The 21,125-nt window shown below is 39.5% G+C and overlaps 1 protein-coding gene across 10 annotated transcripts in view; it reads left to right on the top strand.

Annotated features, from left to right (window-relative positions):
• BCAS3 (BCAS3 microtubule associated cell migration factor) overlaps positions 1-21,125 on the top strand; it is a 445,712-nt gene that overhangs the window by 52,647 nt on the left and 371,940 nt on the right. For all 10 annotated transcript variants that reach the window (XM_019493311.2, XM_014608078.3, XM_014608076.3 and 7 more), the window contains exon 8: positions 17,312-17,419. In XM_019493311.2, the coding sequence (XP_019348856.1) occupies positions 17,312-17,419 (108 nt within the window). The remainder of the gene's footprint in view (positions 1-17,311; positions 17,420-21,125) is intronic.

The following is a 21,125-nucleotide window of genomic DNA, read 5'->3' as shown; positions in this document are numbered from 1 at the left end:
ATGTAGTTAATCCCATGTGTATAAGTTTAAGGCTCACAGTTTGTCATAAGAGACACAAAAGAAGAACAGTCTGGTGGTAGTTTAGCAAAGATGTGGATCAGCTGGATATTCATAGATTCATAGATTCATAGATGTTAGGGTCGGAAGGGACCTCAATAGATCATCGAGTCCGACCCCCTGCATAAGCAGGAAAGAGTGCTGGGTCTAGATGACCCCAGCTAGATGCTCATCTAACCTCCTCTTGAAGACCCCCAGGGTAGGGGAGAGCACCACCTCCCTTGGGAGCCCGTTCCAGACCTTGGCCACTCGAACTGTGAAGAAGTTCTTCCTAATGTCCAATCTAAATCTGCTCTCTGCTAGCTTGTGGCCATTATTTCTTGTAACCCCGGGGGTGCCTTGGTGAATAAATACTCACCAATTCCCTTCTGTGCCCCTGTGATGAACTTATATATTCACAAGAGTATAAGTCGTATATCTCTGAACCAGAAGTTTTATTAGCTAGCGCATATTCTGCTTCTGGCAGAAACGTGGCATCATTTTTTTTTTTATGTGACAAGTAATGTCTTGGCTATATGGAATTAGTGTACATATATTGCATTTATCAACAGAAGTCTATACAAACTGCTCCCATCTTCTGAATACTTCTTAAATGTCATTGACCTGAAAATATTGTCTCTATATAATGCTTCAGAGTAGCAAAAGAAGCATGAGTATTGATTTTGCAGTTTTATGCATATTGGCAGACTGTAAAATCGCAGGGCCAGCTATAGCTATCAAGCCTTAAGTGGTTCCACAAAATGCTGTGTTTAGCCTCTACACTTGCTTGGTAAAAGTTGGCTGTAGCTGAGATATTTCATTATGAACTGGAGCCAGTTTTTAGTGCTGCAGCTTCCAGAAATCCCATATTTTTCTATTAAGCTGTGGCATGTGGTTGTCTCTTGATATACAGGATGTTTTTACACTTTGTTTTGTTTATCATATCTCGTACATAGAGATTAGCGTGTCATCTAATAAAAAGCCTGTAAGTTTGTTTATATAATGAACTCTAAATCTCTATCTGATCAGCTGGCTGCAGGTAACATTGTAATGCTTTTTTTTTCCCCTATAGAAATGACAGTGAAATAAATGAAAGTATCACTGCCACTGAACTCATTGGTGAAAGAACCAGGGATAGACTTCTAGTATAAATAAGCAAAAAAAAAAAAACCCCAAACAAACCCACCCTTGTTCATATTTTCAGAATAGTCACAGAAATACATTCACATAGATGCATGCTCATATAATGATGAAAGGGGGCCAAAATCTGAGTGCAGGTACATAGTTTGTTTTTGTGTGTTGGGGTTTTTTGGGGGTGGGGGGGCAGTTCTCTTTACACAAAGGTCCAGTCTGCTTAAACTCAGAGCACATCTTGGCCCAGGATGAACCAAACCAAGCAAGGAATATAAGATGCTGAGATGTCATGAGCCTGTGTCAAATAGCCGAAATATTCCATATTTATTTGCTAGTTTCAACCACATGCATGATCTCCTGGTCCGTATGAGTACTTATTTTAATATCTTCAACCATTTTAGAAATCAGAAGGCAAGAATGTATTCTTTGAATACACTTATTGGTTTCATGAGGGACGTTTTCTTCAGTTCATGTAAAAAAAAAAAAATGTATTTTGACATGTGGCATGTCTCAGTGATGTAGAAAGCATGCTGCCCTCGGCACTTTCAACTAAGGCAAGTCAGAGTTGAAAACCAGGTTGTGCTATACTTGATACTCAGCAGGTCTCTGAATGCAACAGTACAGCACTGTCGCATGTTAACATGCATCTGCAGTAGTTCGAGTGTTGTTTGGTTGTACGTAACTTCACGTGTTACGAGTGCTTCAGTAAAATTGGCTAGAAAGCCTGTTGTGGAGAGGACAGCTAGAATGAGTAATATTCAGGGGGAAAAAAAAACCTCACTAGCATAAGTACACGTTTATAGAATTACTATACATGCTATCCAAAAGGCAGAATTTGGAAATGGTCTTCCACCTCCTAATCAAGTTGCATATAGCGTGCTACCATTGAAGTTTTGGAGAGATGCTAAACTCGAATCCCAAGGGTCCTGACCTAGAAGCAAGCATCTTCTGTGGTTCCTGGCACAAAGAAACGGCATTCTGGGTGGTAATGCAGCTGCCAGACATTGTTTTATATTCCAAAGGGTTACTCTTCCTGCTTGCTTCTCTCCCCCCACCCCCCTCATAATTATGGTACAATGAACTATTTCCCTGTGGTTACCCAATTTCCATTGGAGAAGCCTACCAACTTGCATAACTAAAATTAATGAGTTTTTGAGGCATAAGAGCAGAGCAAGGGCTCTTGTATTGAAATGCATATTAGTTTGAAGCACCTGTGACCTAAGCCAAAGCAGAGATGTGTTATCTCTGTGGAGCCAAAAAAAAATTACTTGTTCCTGCTGCTAGGATGTTAGAGTATGGCACTTAAGAATGGGGAGGATATATGAAATATAGGCAAATGCCATCCCCTTATCTTAGCAGCAGGTGCAGAACTCCTGCATTTAGCCAGCTGCCCTCTGCTTGCTAAAAGCCAGCTCTGACACCATCTCCAAGTTTTTCCTGCCAGTACTATAGACTGGGTCCAATTAGGCCAATGAGTTGGCAGTGCCACACAGACCTCACTAGAGCTGATGGATGAGCTCCTCTGACCTACGCATGGAGGTTCTAGACGTTAATGGTATTAGACCTGCTAACAGTATTAGCAACCTTTGAGACGGTCTCAGGGTATTGTTAGCTCAGCTGTGAAGTTTCACTTAGGAAGATAAGAGCCAGACCAGTTTAATTCAACTCCATTGCCTTCAAGAGATCCAAAACTGCAGCAAGGGATTCTCTTCCATTTTGTCCGAGGAATCTAACCTGAAATATTCTTATGGGCTTAAATATGACACCTTCCTTTGTGAGACGGGTAGGGAAGATGAAAAGGTACCATGTGCTAGAATACCACCAATATGCTCCTGATCTCTTGCCCTAAGTCTCCTTATTGCTGATGGAAGACAGTGAAGTCTGTCTGTTTTCCCAGTATCCTGGCAAAAAGTGGATGTGCAAAAGCTTTAGACTTTAACTTGAATCAAGCCACTGTTATCCTTACTTTTGTCACCTTGTATGTATGCGGCTATAATCATATGTGCTGTGTTTTCTATGGAAGCTGCATTGAGCTTTGTTGCTTCAGCTGCCGGGGCTAAGAATGCTCCTTCGTAGATGCGAGACGAGGCTACGAAAGAAAAGCCAGGCTCAACCAGGGTGAAGTTACTGCAGGTTCATGGCGTGTTTTCAGATTCTTCACTTTGTACTCCTCCTTCAGTGACATCTCCTAGACTCCATTAGTGATCAAGTAAGAGATCATGCTAGAAGAGAGGGACAGGCTACAACTAGATCTGGACAGGTTATAGAGGTGGGCGGATGAAAATAGGATGGGTTTCAATACGGACAAGTGCAGGGTGCTGCACCCAGGGAGGAAGAACCAGCAGCATGCTTACAGGCTGGGGAACTCCCTTCTCGTCAGCAGAGAGGCAGAGAAGGATCTTGGAAACACTATTGATTCCAAGATGAACATGGGCCGCCAATGCGGGGATGTGGTCAAGAAGGCTAACCGCACCTTGTCATGCATCCACAGATGCATCTCAAGCAGGTCCAAGGAGGTGATCCTTCCCCTCTATATGGCACTGGCCAGGCTGCAGTTGGAGTACTGCATCCAGTTCTGGGCGCTGCACTTCAGGAGGGATGTGGTCAACATGGAGAGGGTCCAGAGGAGGCCACCTGCATGATCAGGGGGCAGCAGGGCAGGCCCTACGAGGGGAAGCTAAGGGACCTGAACCTGTTCAGCCTCCACAAGAGAAGGCTGAGAGGGAATCTAGTGTCTAGTGGCCTATAAACTTGACAAAGAGGACCAGCAGGAAATGGGGGAGTCCCTGTTCCCCCAAGGAACTACCAGGGGTAACAAGGAACAACGACCATAAGTTGACTGAGAGTAGATTCAGGCTAGATATCAGGAGGCACTGCTTCACAGGGTGGCTAGGACCTGGAACCAACTTCCAAGGGAAGTGGTGCTCGCTTCTACCCTGGGGGTCTTCAGAAGGAGGCTAGTCAGTCACCTGGCTGGGGTCATTTGACCCCAGCATCCTTTGCTGCCCATGGCAGGGGGTTGAACTTGACCATCTGTTCAGGTCCCTTCCAACCCTACCAACTATGAAACTGCGATTCTTTAAGATATGATGGTAGAAATGTGTACGTCTCTGACCTATATGCACTGAACAAGAAAAAAGTATATAAGAGTACCTTGATGCTACACTGATGGGTGTCTCTGTAAGCTTGCTCTGTTCCATTGCCATTTTACCTAAAGTACTATTCATATTTTGGTTCCAGGGTGGCAGCAAAATTTCAAATCCGTGTTTTGCTTGGTTCTTTCTTGAAAAATTTAACATTTTGTTTTCAAGCATATGAAGTATGCCCAGATACAAAAGTAATATGTGCTTCCAGTAATTTATTATACTTGGTATCTATATTGTATTGAACATAGTAAAAACTATACTTGAATTTTTTTGGTAGAACAATGCTGTTGCTTATAGAAACATCTTTCAAAGATGCATTTTAGTCGTTTTGGTGTCTCACCTATTGAATCAAATGTTAAGAGAGAGATGTTTGTTTTTCCACTACTACTTTCAAGAATATATAAAATACATTTGAATGATGGATTTGCGTATAGCCATTGGTCTGATTTTATGTATTTATACATAAAGGCATACTTGATCAATTATAAATTTGTTTAATCTGATCATTCCTTTCTGTATAAATGCAAGACTTTCAAATAAATGAACAAAACAAATAATGTACCTGTTCTGTTTTGTTCATTTGTTTGAAAAAGTCTTGTTTGACTGACTGGGCATTCCTTTATTGAAACCTTTGTGGTTCTCTTCTCTTTCCTTTCCAACATTTATCCCTTAATGATATAAGTGAGTACATATTAAGTATAACAAAGCAGTACTAATTATATGGTCACAAACACTTCATAAAATGGACCAGGTTTTAAAATCTGGTTTAGCTGTACCTCACTTTTAAATTAAATTCAAAATAGTTTGCAGACTGGTAAATGGTTTTGATTTTTATTTTAGAAGTGAATTCCTTTGATGCTAATTTTTATATGTTCTAGAATTTTTTTTTATAAAGGGAAAAAAAGATACAGGATATTATGCCCATAGCAGTGTGGCTTGCACTTTTTTGTAACAAAATGAACTATATTAACACCCAGATGAGTTTGCTGATTAGAGTTTGTCTGGTTGTCCTTTAACTACAGTTTCTCATATGTGACCCTTTTATACTTAACAACAGAGATGGAAAATTAATCTTGCATTCTGCAGTTTGCAATGTACTGTGCATTCTTAAACCTATAGAAGCAGAGTAAGTTTAAGTGGATATATTGCTTATGCCTAATGGTCCCTTTTGACACGTTTTAAAAATAGAGCCACATCTGGAACTGCAGAGCTTACACTAACCGACAGCATAACCCATAGTTTTTTCCTTTGGGCACTTGCAGCGTATTTTTTGTTTCAGGGGAGGCAGGGCAGCTTACCTCTCACAAATGGGGACCTCTATATTGCTGACTAACTTCATAGTTTCCTGCCTGGAGATTAGCCAGTTTTATATATTACACTTGAACAAATATGTATGTTGCTTGGTGCATGATTAATGCATACGTATCTCCATTTTCCCCTGCCTCAACTGTTTTCCTTTGTTTGGTGTGATTTTTTTTTTTTTTTTTTAAGAACCCTGTAAAAGAGGGTTAGTTTGTGGGTTTGGGGTTTTTGGGTTGTTTTTTTTGGTAAAATGCCTTGTATGCTTATGCCAGTAAGATAAACAGTATTTATCGTCACAGAACAGTGCATGTATATTGGATGTATATTGTGTTTCTTCTATGACATTAAGTGGATGCACTTGATCTCTTTGAGGGGAGTGCTGGACTTAGCACTTAGAAGCACCACTTGACAACTGATTCATGAAAAGATAGTTATAGCAACTTCACAGGAGCATGTGTCCAAAACAGTTGGCTGAAAGTATGAGCTAATGATCTGTTGGATAGGGATGAATGAAACAGTTAAGGGAAAGCTGGCCTGGAATGATGGGTACCGAGGATAGAGTGAGTTTTTACGTATGGTATATGGACAGTTCATAGTAGGGGAAGCTATGCCCTTAAATACCTGCAATACACTGTAACGGGGTAGAGAGAGGAATATATACTAACGGTTCTTGAGACAATTAAATGTGGTTAAATATTAACGTGAACTTAGAGAAAAATATGCATTTTTAAATATTAGTATGAATTCTTCTTTTTAACAGTCAGTAAATTCCAAATACAAGTTTGTCCTGTTCATTTTTAGCAATGCCCGTAAGGAGGGCAGAGGCAAACAGTACAGCAATTCCTGGCATCAGAAATTCATAAGTCTCTTCCAGAGATGCACTACAAACTTCTTTGCTTAGGGTAGGAATATCTTTTGCTTGATCCCCTTAACCACATTTGATGGGGGGCAATGGATGGCTTCAATAGATCCCTCTGACTGACCTTTAAAAATTAATTTGTGAACCAGGATAGTATCAAAAAGGTGAAAGCAGGTTTTAAACTCTTGCACATCATGAGATAGATAAGGAAATTAGTTTGATTTAAAATATATTTAACTATGCCTTTTTTGATGCCTGAAATGTAGAATTTTCAAGTATTTGTACATTGCATTTATCTGGAAACAGGGTGTATTTTAAATACAGTTTTTGTAATTTTTGCTTTTGATTTAAAAATAGAATATACTTAATTAGCATAACATGGTAACCGGGAACAGTTGTCTTCCATATACTTAATTATCATAACATGGCGGTTGTCTTCCACAATTTCTTACAAGACAGCTAGCTATCATAATAATAATAATTTTACTCTTATTTTTGCAATGCTTTTATATGTAAATTGTGGTTACTTTCATCTGGAGAGGGGTAATGTCTCCATTTTTTGGATGGGGAAAGTCAGGTACAGATGGCTAGTGAGCTGTCAAATAACACTTGAAGAGTTGATATTTGTGGAAATACGATCCAGAGTTTCCTGACTCAGTCCCTTGTTTTAACTGTTAGCTTTACCGCCTTATGAAGAAACAACTTATTTTTGAAAACTTTGAGAGCAGGAGACCTCAACAACTCCCCCCTCCCCCCCAAAAAAAAAAACCAAACCCCTCCCCCCACCCCCCGCAAAACAAAACTTGGGAGTTAGGGCAGAGACAGATTTTTTTAAATATCAGAGTTGGTGTATAGAGCTCAACTCTTAGTATTGGCTTGACCTTGGGTAGACTTCAGCTAAGGACTTAAGCAACAACTTAGCTTCTTTCTTATTCTGCACATCTCCCTCTTTCTCCCCAATGGCCCCAACTCTAACATGAACTAATAAGCTTGTGCGCCGGATTCCTGTACTGTAAAAGAAACAGTTTATTTCTGTCTCTGCACGTAGATGCCAGTTCATTACGACTTGAGCTATGTGATTATGCCAAAACACCAATTTACTGTACGTGAATCTCCTTTTACTTTTTTTTTTTTTTTTTCCTTCCAGACACGGGCAAAACCTATAATTTTCCCTTACCATATTTTTAATTTTCTTAGCTGGAACTGAGGTTTCTAGCTTACCTGTTTATAGAAGAGTTTCTGTGCAGCTAAGGACTTTTTTCTGTTAGTGGACATCTGGAGAAATTGAGGTCAGGGGTGAGATGAACAATAGGGAATCTTCATTTTATTAGATTGATAGATTTTGTTCTAGGTAATCAAGAAAAATGCAAGAATAGTGCTTGTTCTTCTGGAGACTAATACAAATAATATAATGCCATATCAAATATATTCTGTCCTTATATTTAAAGGATTAGATTTAGTAACACATGTCTAAGCTTAGTGCAGCTTTTTCTTATTTAAAACTAAGTGCTTCCATGCTTCTTGCAATTTGCGGTAGGTTTAAAATGTCTCTGCTGTTTTGCGTTTCACTGATACGTGCACATTCTTGGAAAATGTCACTTTCTCAAATACCTTGTTCCGCTTTTCTTAATTTTGAATGAATCTGTTAAATATCATGACTGAAAAGTAAAAACATCTATTGCATATAGAGGAAAACAGGAAATTAGTAACTTGAAGTAATTAAAACGAGTATTTTCAATTTTAATAGGTAACGCGTAGGTTGTGGAGGCTGATCCGAGTCCCCTGGTTAAATGTCACTATCCAGCAAAATGAGTTCTGATATAGCCAAATACGAAGTAATAGATCTGAGGACTAAGAATGAAACTTATGTCTGGAGTTTTTAAGCCTATGTCTTGGAAACAGTGTCTCGGAAAGATGGAGGTGAGAGTCACTTTAGATAATAGTCCAGGTGGGAGATCTCTGTGGAGTGCTGTGACAAAAAGTCTGAGGAGATCCTCGGCTGTATAAAAACGAGAATATCACATAGAGGTAGGTAGGTGACTTTCCCTCTGAAGGTAATATTGGTAAGAACTCGACTAGAGTATGATCTCCATTCTTCAAGAAGAACGTGGAGAGACCGGAGAGAGTTCAAAGGAGGATTGCAAACATGAACTGAGGCTGAAAAACCATTTCTACAACGTGCTGCTTTAAGAAACTCAACTCCTTCATCTTAGTGAAGACGGAGTTGAGAGGTGATGCTGTACAGATACTTTGATGTGGAAAAGATGCCTGATTGCAAGGAATATTCAGCCTTTATGACAAAGGCCTAGCAGGACCTAACGGCTGAAAATTGAATTTGGGCAAGTTTAGTCTTGAAGAAAGACACAATTTCCTAGCGATGAGAGCAGCTAACCACTGAAACAGCTCCTACAGGCATGGGGGCGGACAAGCACAGGGAGTTAAAGCAAGGTTAGGCATTTCTGCATCCTTTGCTTGTGGGGATGAGATGGAGATATGGACGGTAACGGTGATCAATTCTGGTCTTTAGAGCTGTAAATCTGATTTCCCCTCTTAGAATCGTAAAGCAGTACGACTGGAAGGGACCTCAGGAAAGCATCTAGTCCAACCCCCAGCCCAAGGCAGGATGATCCCTATCCAAACTATCCTGGCAAAACTACACCGCCAGCCCTGACGCAACACAAAACGTAACACCCTAACCTGTCACGGGTAAAGCAGAGGGACCACAGAGGCCAACATCCTGCGTTTGCAAAAGTTCTTCATCACTTTTGTTCCTGATCCATAAAAAAGAGGGTTGTCCTCACCATGCTTATGGTATTAAGACAATGATTGATCAGCTCTTATGCTCAGAGTCGTCAGTGATCACCTTCAGGGGTCAAGAAGAAATATTTCCCTGAAGCACAGTTGGCTAGCTGGATTCTACATTCATTTTTCTGAGAGAAGCATGAGAAACTGGCCACAGCTGGAAACAGGACAGTAGGGGGGTTGCACTAAGGTGTTCTCATGTGCTCCAGAAAGTACTGCTACTTAGTAGCTTGTCTGTGTCCACTTCCCATGCTAGGGTCTGACCGATCGACAGGTTTGGGGCAGGAGAATAGGTTTTTTAAAACCTACTATGTTGGCACGGACATGCTGGGGTTCTACCCCGCACATATTCCTCTGTAGCATAAGGAGGCGAGGTGACTTGGACGTAACTTTACCAGTTTCTTTGCCATCGCAGGAGCCTGTGGAATTGATAGCACCTTCATCTCCCATGTTTTCTACACAATACACAGTTGACTCTCCTGGGGGTTGAAATGTATATTGTTTTGGGCTCGAGATGGGGGTACCTGGCTTAAACTTAATGACCCATAATATAGAGGAAGTCAGACTAGTTGGTCTAATGGTCCCTTCTGGCAACAACATTTTATGAAAGTCTCTCTTGTAAAAGACCGTTTGAGGATGCGCTCGGTTTATTGAATCCAGCAGTAAACAAAGTGGCTGAAATGACTCTGTTACTAGACCTCATGATTTATAATTTTACTGTTAGGGTCTTTTCAGAAACTTGCAGCATTTCCAAGCTCTGTGTCAGTATAGCTTTTAATATTTGTCTCGGGCTCAAACAAACTGACTAGCAATAGCGATACTCTATACAGGGATTTGTGAAGAAATCAACTAACATCTTTCTGTATGAAGCAAGTAAAATATTCCTAAAATAATGGAATGCAGTCATGAGATGGTAGCATTCTGCTGTTGGCAGGCGCTTCCTTTCTTAATAGAAATGTAGTTTATCAAAAAGAATGGATGTGTCCTGGAAGAGCTGGGACAGTGACAGACCTACTCTAATGGTTAGATTTTATTTAAAAGAATTAAGATTTCATTGCTGAAAATTAAATTGTGCTACAAAATAGAATAATCAGATAAGGCCACCTGTGACATCATTTTTGAAACAGTGAAATAGCAAAAGAGCTTTCTGTATTATAAAGCAGATTTTGTAGATAGCTGCCAAATTGAAAGAATGGTTTCCAGATTTGTTTTTGCTCATACTTTTCCGTTTTGGTGTGAATTACTGATAGGTATGGCATGACTCTGTATAAGAAATGACAAAACATCTAGTGCTTTCTCTTTACAATAGCAAGAGCAATTTAAATTATGCTACAGAACTCATTAATTCACAAACCACTAAAAAGACCAAATTTTGTTGAGCTTTCTCAGTGACAGTTGTTGCAATATGTAGGGTATTTCAACTGGCCTCAGTTGGGCTACTCTCCCAAGAGCTAAGCAGGCAGGATTTGATCTGCGGGCAGAAGATGCTGTCACAATATATCAGAATAATAATACTTAATGTTATTGTTTTGTCAAAATGCGTCAATAAAATGTACTGTAAAAAAATAGGACATACACCTGGAAAAACGCAACATGATTTAAAATGCCTGTTTATTTATGACCGAGGCCGTGTCCATAAATGTTCATCTTTCCTACGAACTTTAGTGGAAATTACACTGATCCCTTACTAACTTGCACATCCATTTTCAAAGGATGCTCTATTTACCACTGCTCTGCAGTAAGAAAATTCATGGCTTCACGGTTTAGTTCATTGCATCTAAATCTTAACTTGATTTCAGTGACCTATTGCTTTTTGATTGTTTGTATCACAGATGTATAAACCAAAAACATGCATGTTCTCCATACGTCGGATCGTGGGTATACTGGCCAATAGAAGTTCTGGCTATAGGGAACTCTTTTTTTCAGTAAAGCTCATGCTGCACATTGGTGCTTGAAATATAAGGTAATTGTACGAATGAAGAAAGGAAAAGACTTTCCAGCTGCTGCTTGTAAGCTGATCCCTGTTTGAGGTGCCTTTGTAGATAAGCTCCATGTCCCTCTCTCTATCTGAAATTGTATCATCCTGAATTACATTACATCTAGCTCCATCTTTCTGTAATTATACAGTGAATTACATTACATCTGTAATGCTGTTCTTTTGCAGGAGACTTCTTCCTACAGTCACTTAGGACAGATGTTATACAGAGTTTCTGAAAGGCATCATAGTGCTCTAAATAAGCCTTTTTCCTTTTTTTCTCTTGTAGTCTGTAGGTTGAAGCAATCCTCTTGATTCCTGGTTTACCAATTGTTGAAGGGTCTCTGTGCAGCTGAGGACTTCTTTCTTTTTCTGTTGCTAGTGAATAGCTGGAGATACTGAGAGCGGGTGGGGTAGCCTGATCTTACAGAGGTAGCTGATCTTAATGGTTAAGTACGGAAGTCAAAAAGCCCGAGGCTGACTCGATTCAATCCTTGCAGGTTAGTCTAAACTGTGCAGATTGAATGTCTGTTCACTTGCCTATTGGTTCAGTTTTAATTCTAGAAATGTAGCCTCATGCCTTCAGTGGCCCAGGCCAGAAACTGGGGAGAGGAGGGGTGGTGCTAGCACGTGCTTTCCTGCTTAGTCAGAGCAGACGACTTCGGCCAAAGCTAGCCCACCCACCCGGTGGTTTGCAGGGGAGGTGCAAAGCATCCTGGGATGCTGGGGGACTGTGAGTCGACTGGAATCTGGAGGGGAGCTGTGACAGAAGTGCAATAAACCGATTTAATCTAAATCAGTGAAGTCTGATACTACATCCATCCAGGTTTATCTTAAACGGGTTTTGGCCATTTTGAAAGCAGTTTATGTACCCTGAACTCCTGTTGTGTTACAGATTTGAACCGGTTTCCAATCACTTATATCAGTTTATGTGTAACTTCTGTCCACATTCAGTCAGTATTAAGATCAGCTACCTCCATCAAGTCTTTGTGGTAGTGTTTAACAGTTCAGTTTTCCAACTGTGAGATCATTTAGCAACTCGTGGATGCAACCTGGAAATTCACCAAATACAAGAACTAGTTGTACTACCAATTTCTAGAAGAAAGAGGAAATAATGATACATAGCAGTCCACTGCATCATTTATACTCTTTTTTTTTTTTTTCTAGTGAAGACTCTCTCCCTGCTATCTAGGTACTTCATTGTTGTCCAGAATATATTGCTGCCATTACTTCTGCCTGTCATACCTGAACAATATCAGTGCCCTCTAAAGGTGTATAATTTAAGCACTGGCCAAGATTGTCAAAAGGAGAAGTTAAATTGTAGCACCTCCTGAAAAGAAAACCAGGTGAGGCCAGAGTACTCAACAGTTCCCATTGACCTCAGGATTTGAAAAATCCTAGCCCTAACCTTTGTAATGACAATGTGATTATTTTATATAGCAGGATACAGTGAACAAATAATCTTGCATGAACTATCTTTTAAAGGTGTACAATTAATAGGGAAAGGTGTTTTGTAGAAAGAAACCTTAATGATCTTGTAGCCACATGTGTTCCAGTTTTATTCTCCCACAGGTTTGCTCGAGTCATGAGGTCTATCATCTGCTTTTGGGGATGTACACCATATTTATGACCTGGGTAGCATCAAGATATAACCTGCTCTCAAGGGCAGTGTTTTGCTAAACACTTCTGGGTTTTAGGATGAATGAAATAGGGAGCCTATGAAACCTATCAGTGACTTTTAATTGTTTATGGTCCTTTCTGGAGTTATACAAGATGAAGCAACTTATGAGCATCTGAATTATTCTGTTTTCCCCTCTTCCCCATATGACGAATCTTGTCAACGTCATGTTTTGAGAACTCCTGGCTGATGACAAAATTTGTAGCAAAAGATTGTTATCTTTTGTAAGATGGTTTTCATGCATGAAATGTGAGAGAGAAGTTTGGGCTGCTTTCCTGGTAGTTTAGATGCCTCTGTTTCTATGGTGCAAATGTAAATGTACTTGTATTGATTGTATTAAATGATAGTATCCTAGTCAGTATCGCTTTGAGCACTTTTAACACTCGACAGTGTCTCTGTTTAGTCATTTGTTGCTTAGCAGAGACAATTCCTGATTGCCAAAATATCCTGCCTAAGTAAACTTTCCTAGAGCTGGAGAGTCTCTGACAAGAGTCTGTTCCTGAATGTTTACTATATAATATGTTACTTTATTGAACACGCTAATGAATTTTTAAATATAAACTGAACCTCTTGCTTCATATCCTGTTTTCCAATTATGCAGTAACATAGTACATTAAGAAAAATTATGTCATTGGAGTAAGTGCTGTGCAGAGGGATTAGATGCCTAGTCTCTTTTCACAGCTTTGAACCCTGGGGTCAAAGTTTATTTTAAGTTTCTGATGTAAAGATAGTAGGGCTAGGGACAGAAATTGCACATAAACCAGCAAAAGTGATTGGAACCTGATTCAAATCTCTAACACAACAGAAGTTCAGTGCACGTAAGCCGCTCTCACAGTGGCTGAAACTGGTTTAAAATAAACCAGGATGGTTGTAGTATAAGACTTAACTGATTTAGGTTAAATTGGTATATTCAACTTCTGTCCCAGATTCATGTTAACTCACGGTGTTGTTTCTTCCCCCATCAGCATCCAAAAACGCTTTGCACCTCCCCTGCAAACCTCTTGGGCTAAGCAACCCCTTTTGTATTTACTTTCCTTTATTGCCTTTAATGATGAGACTATCAGTCACAGTGTTTAATGCTCAGATTAAAGCACTGGCCTGTGCACAAACTTCCGCAGAAAAATCATGGGCCCCTATACATGTGCAAGGAGGCTGCTTTGACACGCGGTAATTGGAACACGCTTGATGAATCGAGTCTGGAGGTTGGCAATTACTGCGCTCCAGCAGACCGCAGTGTCACCTGCATCATTGTCCCTGTGCTGCAAAATGGCAGTGGGGTGCTTTAAACTGAAGCTTATTCAATGTGCTTTAGTTCAAAGCGCCCTACTGATATTTTTCAGTGCAGGGACACTGATGCATGTGATTCTCTGGGCGTTTTTAATTAGAGTGCCCCCCGCTAATTAAAGTGCCACCTCCCGGGGCTCCCAGAGCACATATGTAAACACCCGTGGAGTATAAATTACCCATCTGACTCCAGTTAAATCAGCTTTGGTTTTTAGTTTTTTGGGTTTTTTTTCCCTATTTGGATATAAGAGAATCCATGCACAGACTTAAATTCATTTTAGGAAACCAGATTTAGTTAAATCAAGGCAAGTATGTATATAGGCCAGTCCTTACGTTTCAGCACCCTTTAGCAGTAATAAATTGCTAAGTGAGGGTGATTTGGCAGCTGTGTCCAACTACTTGGCTTTGGAAATGCTTGACACTAAATAATGCTACCTTTTAGTTATTAGCCTTTTCAGAAGAATTTATGTAAGGGATTATTTTAAATGCATATTTAGTTTTGTTCAGAAGTTTTTGGTTTGTGCACATATTGGTTCTCAGGAATTTACATGTAATGTATACCACTTTCTCCTTGTCAGATTTTAGATAGTGAACAGTTTGTATTTGTGTGTCTAGTTCACCAGAAAATTCCTGAGCAGCTTAGGTCCAAAAGACAAGCTAGAGTCACGTCAGCAATTGTGTTAAATGCCATCAAGTAGAACAGATATAGGCAAGGGGAAACACCCATACTTAGTGTGTTTTATACAGCTGACAACTTGTGCTGCTTCATACTTGCTGACCTAGAAATAGCCAACATTTGAAAATATGCCTGGAAGGGGGAAAAAGGTGTTGCAGAAAAGAGCTGCCACATCAAAGCCTCTCCCCAGTTTGTAAACTGGTTTCTCTGCCACTACCCTTCTCAACCCCACTGTAGCACTCATCACTTCTTCCTGTCTGAAGAAAGCTTGGATTTTTATTGAGAGGGCTTTGGACATTTTTTTTGTGGTAGTAGTAAAATGTGGTGCACAGCATATGAAAAGACCCGTACGGTTTAAACAAGTTGGAGTCTACGGCAAATGTAACATGGGTTCTGTGCATCTGCACAGCATGACTTGTCATGCGATTCAGTTGTAAGTATTGCATTTGCATCCAGTGCTCTGTATTAAATGGGTATTACAGCGTGACTCCTAACTAGATACGAAGAACAGTTAAGAACTGCATTCTCGTCAGGTGGCCGGTATTTTTGTGGGTCAGATTTCCAGCTGCATGCCCCTAACTCTGACTTGAGGATCAAAAAATGAACCAATTGACCCATGCTTGCATAGCAAGGGTCCTCAGCTTGTGAGGAGTCATAGAGTACTTGCAGTAAATACTCTTGCCAGCTTTAGGAGATCCACATTTGTCTGTTACTTTTCCACTGAAAAATAAATTTTGAGATGTATGTTTTCTAATTACTGTACATTTGCTTTATGCCTAAGTAATTTGGAAAAAACTGTTTTGTCCCCTGGGAATCGGATTTGAATTTTTTATTTCAAAAGTAAATATCTTGTTTCCTGTTGACACGTACTCTTTGTAAAATGAGCTCTTACCTTGTCTTCAACTTACAGAACATGAGTTTTAATTTCACACTGAAATGTTCTTCAGTTATGTTAAAATATATGTAAAATCCTGTTTGAAAAACGTGGGTTCAATTTGCAGGTTTCATTTTTTTTTTTGGAAACTTACTCCTTGTATGATGACATTAAGCCATTTTTATAAACGGATTATTTACTCGAACCATGTACACGTGCAAACGTACCAAATATTAAGTCTACAGATAATATGTATTGAAAGTATCTTATTACTGAGTGAACACTAGAATGCTGCTTTGACGTGATGTGCTATGTTTAATGCTTGTGTCAGTTAAATAGAAATCTTTTTTAATGAGGGTATGTGCAGACATAAAAACGGTATTGATACCAAAAGCTGCTGGCATATTCTGTTATCCCATTAACTGTTATGCCTGCATGGTTTTGCAGCAATACCAGCGTGACAAAACTGCTTCAACTTGAACTCTGCTTTATTCGGAGTGAGTTGTTGGAACAGTATAACCTCTGCTGCTGCAGGGTCTAGCAGACAAGTTATAGCAGAGCAGCTGATGTGCAGTCCTAAGCAGCAGCTCTTCCTCCTCTTTTTAAAACAGCTAAAACATACGTTTGTCCACACCTTTACATTTCCTGTGTCTGGAAGGGGATCAACAAAACATCTTGTCCACTGCTGCCTCGTTTGTTCTCCAGTGTGCCCAAAAGGGGAGAAGAATCTGACCTACAGGAGAATTGGATCAGCAGAGAAATAGATTGTGCCGTGTTGTGATACCCATTTTTTGGCTTATTCCCATAACTGAAATAAGCAATTGCCGCCTTTTTTTTATATACAGCAGTGACAAAATGGTTAACTTTTTATAATACTTGTTCTTATTGTACTGTAGTTACAATGTAATCGTACAGCTGTTATATCAGCTATAATTAGCACCATTTTACATAACTGGGAAGTTAGCTGTGATGAAATGATCTGCCCCTAGGCTTGTAGTTTTATATTTTAAGGTGTTTGGAATAGATTTTTATACTTCTAAGAGATACATTAGCCTGTAACCAGAAATTTAGCTACGTGGATTGCACTGTTGCTCATGAGCAGTAGAACTGTGGTATAGGGCTGCATAGAGTAATATAGAAAAGTTTTACTTGGACACTCATGCTTCAGGTTGTGTAAGTTCACTATTGGCTACACTATTGTAGTAAGATTTGAAGGCTATATGTTAGTATTGCTCACCTTCTACTTAAAGATCCAAAATCATTTCACTAAATATTTCCCCAAATGCAATTTCCTTTTAAGATCTAGTCATAGTTTTTCATCTGTACATCAGCTTATCTCTAGCATATTTCTTGCATCTACTTTTTACAAAAGCCAAGATGGTCAAGCTTCATCTGACTAGCAGATACATGCTTTTTAATAGTTCAGACCTGGAGATGATAGGAAGAGGGGTAACTTATAGCCTGGTTGTAATATATTTAAAAATAAGAAGTTAAAAGTCAAAATGAATACTACATCTAAACTTCTGCTTCTGTGATCTCTTTCAGCACAAGTCCTCCTTATTGCTGTGTGGACCTTTACTCTTTGCGAACGGGAGAGATGGTCAAATCCATACAGTTCAAAACTCCTATTTATGATCTGCATTGTAACAAAAGGTAAGAAGTTTCCCAGCTCTCTCTCTCTCTCTCTCTCTCTCTCTCTCTCTCTTTCCTGTCTGCTTAAAAAAAAAAAAATCTGGGGGCCACAGCTATAATAACATGTATGTTTAAAATTGTACTCATTGACTGGTTTCATGACATTTTAAAATCCTAAAAACACCTCAGTTCCACCATAGCTAGAACTTAAATTTTGCCTGGCAAGGAATATTTCGGCCTAAAATATGACAGATCTACTTAAACAATTGCTTTCACCTGAAAATATCAGTGCACCTTTCATATATGAATCAGTTAAGGTTCAAAATACTTCAAGAGGCCTTATCTTCCCATTTTAACACGGGGAAACTGAGGCACGGAGCTGTTCAGTGAATTGACTACATTAGCAAATCAAGTCATTGTCTGATTTGCCATCTGATCCCATGATCCTGTGGAATGATAAATTCAGATCTTGTCCAGGTTAATTCCATTAATTCAACCGTATAACTTTTTGAGATGGATTAATTACTATGTTTGCTTTGTCTTTTGGCTGAAACAAAGAACCCAACAGTCTCTCTGTTTTATGAGTTTGCTGCCGTGCTTTTTGACCCAACTTTCCTGTCCTCAGGTCTGAGGACTGTACTTCCAACGTGAATATTCTTCTCCACTTTAATGATGATTATTACTTTTATACTGCACTCTGTGTGTCTATTTCAGAGTAACTGCTAAAAGAGAGAGGATCACATTTCCATGTTCAAGATGGAGAAAATTTAAGTGTAGAGAAATTGCTGCCTTTCACTGATTTAGGATTATATATACTTTTGTGATGCACTTTGGGATCCTTCGAAGTGGAAGGAGCTGTAGAAAGAAACAGTCGAGCAAGTCGCAGCAGTCTAAGTTAAATATATTTTGGGTGTTTTGTATGGGAATAGATGACCTGAAAGGGACATGAAAAGGAGAGGAGCCAACTACCCCACCAAGAACATTGAGTCTGAAGGCACAAGGTGACGAAAGAATTATTAAAGGAAAAATGGCGGAGTATCTGGGATCCACTACAGCTATGCCCTCCCCCCTCCCCAAGATATTGGTGTCTAAATAGACCTGGAAGAAATAGTAGAAGGAAACATTAGAATATAGAGCAAGTGAACATTTGAGTAGTTACATAATCTGATGGCTTAAAAGGAAAAGGTGCGGGGAGAGGCAAGTATATTTTGATTTTATAACGGACAGGTGCCCAGAGTGGGTTAAAGTTTGTTATCCACAGCCAGTTTCCATGTCGGTGGAACAGTGTGTGCCCATATCAATAACAGCTGAATTTCAGAGGATGAAATGAAAAGAAGGGGAAAAATAGGTCACTGTTTCTTTAACAGTCTGTCAGAAGGAGTTCAGTACTTATCTTTGCAACTGTCTCTTTAAAAATTTAAAGTTCCCTTGTGTACACTGTGATGATAGTAAATCTTTCCAGGCAGGCCTTTTTTAGCAGAAGAAAAATCCAATTGTAAAAACAGTCAAAAGGCAAATCATTCAAAGCCTCTTCCAACCAAAAAGTCTCTCCAGGTGCTAATGTTTCTTTTTCTACGTGGTGAAATTGGAAGAGCTTCTTCAGAATTGTGTGGCTGTATCCAGGGTATCTGTTTTACTGGAATGTATGAGGCTCTGCTATCATCCAAGGAAAGTCCGCTATTTCAGATTGAAAATACATTAAAAATGGCCAAGTTGAGTGCTAATGAAATATTAGCCATGCAGCCGACTAATGCAGCCCAAAACTTCAATTGCAGAAGAACAGATGAGTATTTGTTTATAGATATCAAGGTAATCTATACCTTGTATGCATGTATGTATGTGTACACCCATACATGCGTAGACATTTAAAAAATATCCACAGCCTGTCAGGCACCATCCACACAGAAAGATTATGGAGCGTGTTTAAAATAAAAAACCAATATGCACAGGGTTTTGTACAGACATTTATATTTGCCTCTGAAGTCTGTATATTAACCTTTACAGTTTGCAACTTCCTTTTGTTTTCCTCTCCTATGACTTCAATTGGAATAGGTTTTGTTTAACTCAATCTCATAGTTTTGTTTGCATTAGGTATTCATTTCCATCCCAAAGTGGACTGCTATTATATTATCAATTTGTAAATTGGGAGAGGAAAAAAAGGGTTTTTTTGTTGTGTTTTGTTTGTTTTTTACTAAAACAGCACTGCTTATTCCTTAAGTGATCATTTCCTTTCGTGATACCCCCGGTGTAGATTCCCAGTGTTGGGTTTCATGTCCTGCCTTATGGCAATAGACTGGCTTCAAAGCGGGTAACCACTGTGGAAATGCACACTGTAAATCTTAGCGTGTGAAATCCCCCACCCCAAGCACTCCCTCAGTTGCTTTCTTTCCATCATCCCGATCAGGTGCAGAGCCCAGTCTTCCCCTTTATTTTTGGGTCCAGTCAAGGAAACTATTTTTAATGCCTCTGACACAATGCGACTATGGAGTCTTATTCAGAGAGGAAAGGATCTTAATCATTTGCTGTGAAGAGATTCTTTGGGGTCTTTGCTGACTTACCTGCGCATAAGTCTAACCCTAGCCACTGGAGAAGTTTTCACGTGCGGCAGGGTGGGAGGTTTTTGGATCCTTTGCACATGAACAGAGCAGCCAGGTCCTCTGAAAGTTTTTTTTTGAGGCAATCCTCTCTGGTTTTAGAAAAGGAAATATAGGAACAACCAGGCAGTCAGTAAGTAATATACACTAGTTCTTTGGACCTGACAGATTCATTTGAAAGTGGTTTTCCTCATGCTTTAGCATGGAGAACCAAGTGGCATCACAGTGGTCCAGAGGTGACGGAGTCTAATGGGATCCAGACTCCTTAAGGTCTTTTGGTGGATCATAAAAATCTGAGGTCAGGTCTAATGTATTTTTTTGTAAGAATCATAGCAAATTAGGGTTGGAAGGGACCTTGGGGGAGAGACCGTTGCTCCTTGTTCTGTTATCTGCCACTGAGAGCAGTCTGCTCCATCCTCTTTGAAAACATCCTCTTGGAAGGAAGGCTCGTGAATCCAAAATAAAGCATACCCAACAGGAGGAGGGCTGTGGAAAGCTCTTTGAATAGAAGCCATAGCAATGATGCACTTTGATTGGGGTTGTTTTTTTTTTTTTTTTTAAATACTAACTCTTCCTACTTCTGACACATCTACTCTTGGATCCAACAGACAATCAGTCTATAAAACAGTTTTTAGAGATGAAGACATGGACCGTCCAGGAATTCCTTCCACTCAAAATTGAGCAGAGTGATCTCTCATTACCGTTCAGCTGTTTTTCCAAAGCTTTATGATCTCCTAGTTCAGCTTTGTTGCATGTTTGAGAACAGATGAGTTATATTCTTCATGGGACAAACATTTCAAAATGGAACTTGTTAGAACAAAAGTTAATTTCATATGTATGTAGCGATGCCCTTCATCAGTTAAATACTAACCACTCTTTTCTAATAAGGAATAACCAGTTTTAAAAGAGCCGTTGCTCCATTTGAGGAAAGGTTGCATTGCAGTTAATGATGGGCAGGAAAGCTAACCAACTGTGGCTGGCAGAGCCCAACAAGCTAATTTGTTTCTTTGAAAAGGGTTTTAGAAGCCCTTTGTATTTAAATGGCCTAAACTTAGTTCTGAAGCTTTTAAAATCTTACACCTTTTATAACGTCTATTGAGTTATAGACTATACAGTATGCTATGTGGCTTTTG

This window comes from Alligator mississippiensis, chromosome 14 (genome assembly GCF_030867095.1).
Source record: "Alligator mississippiensis isolate rAllMis1 chromosome 14, rAllMis1, whole genome shotgun sequence".
NCBI lineage: Eukaryota > Metazoa > Chordata > Crocodylia > Alligatoridae > Alligator > Alligator mississippiensis.
Note: the sequence above shows the minus strand (reverse complement) of the source record. Positions and strands in the feature narration are given on the sequence as shown.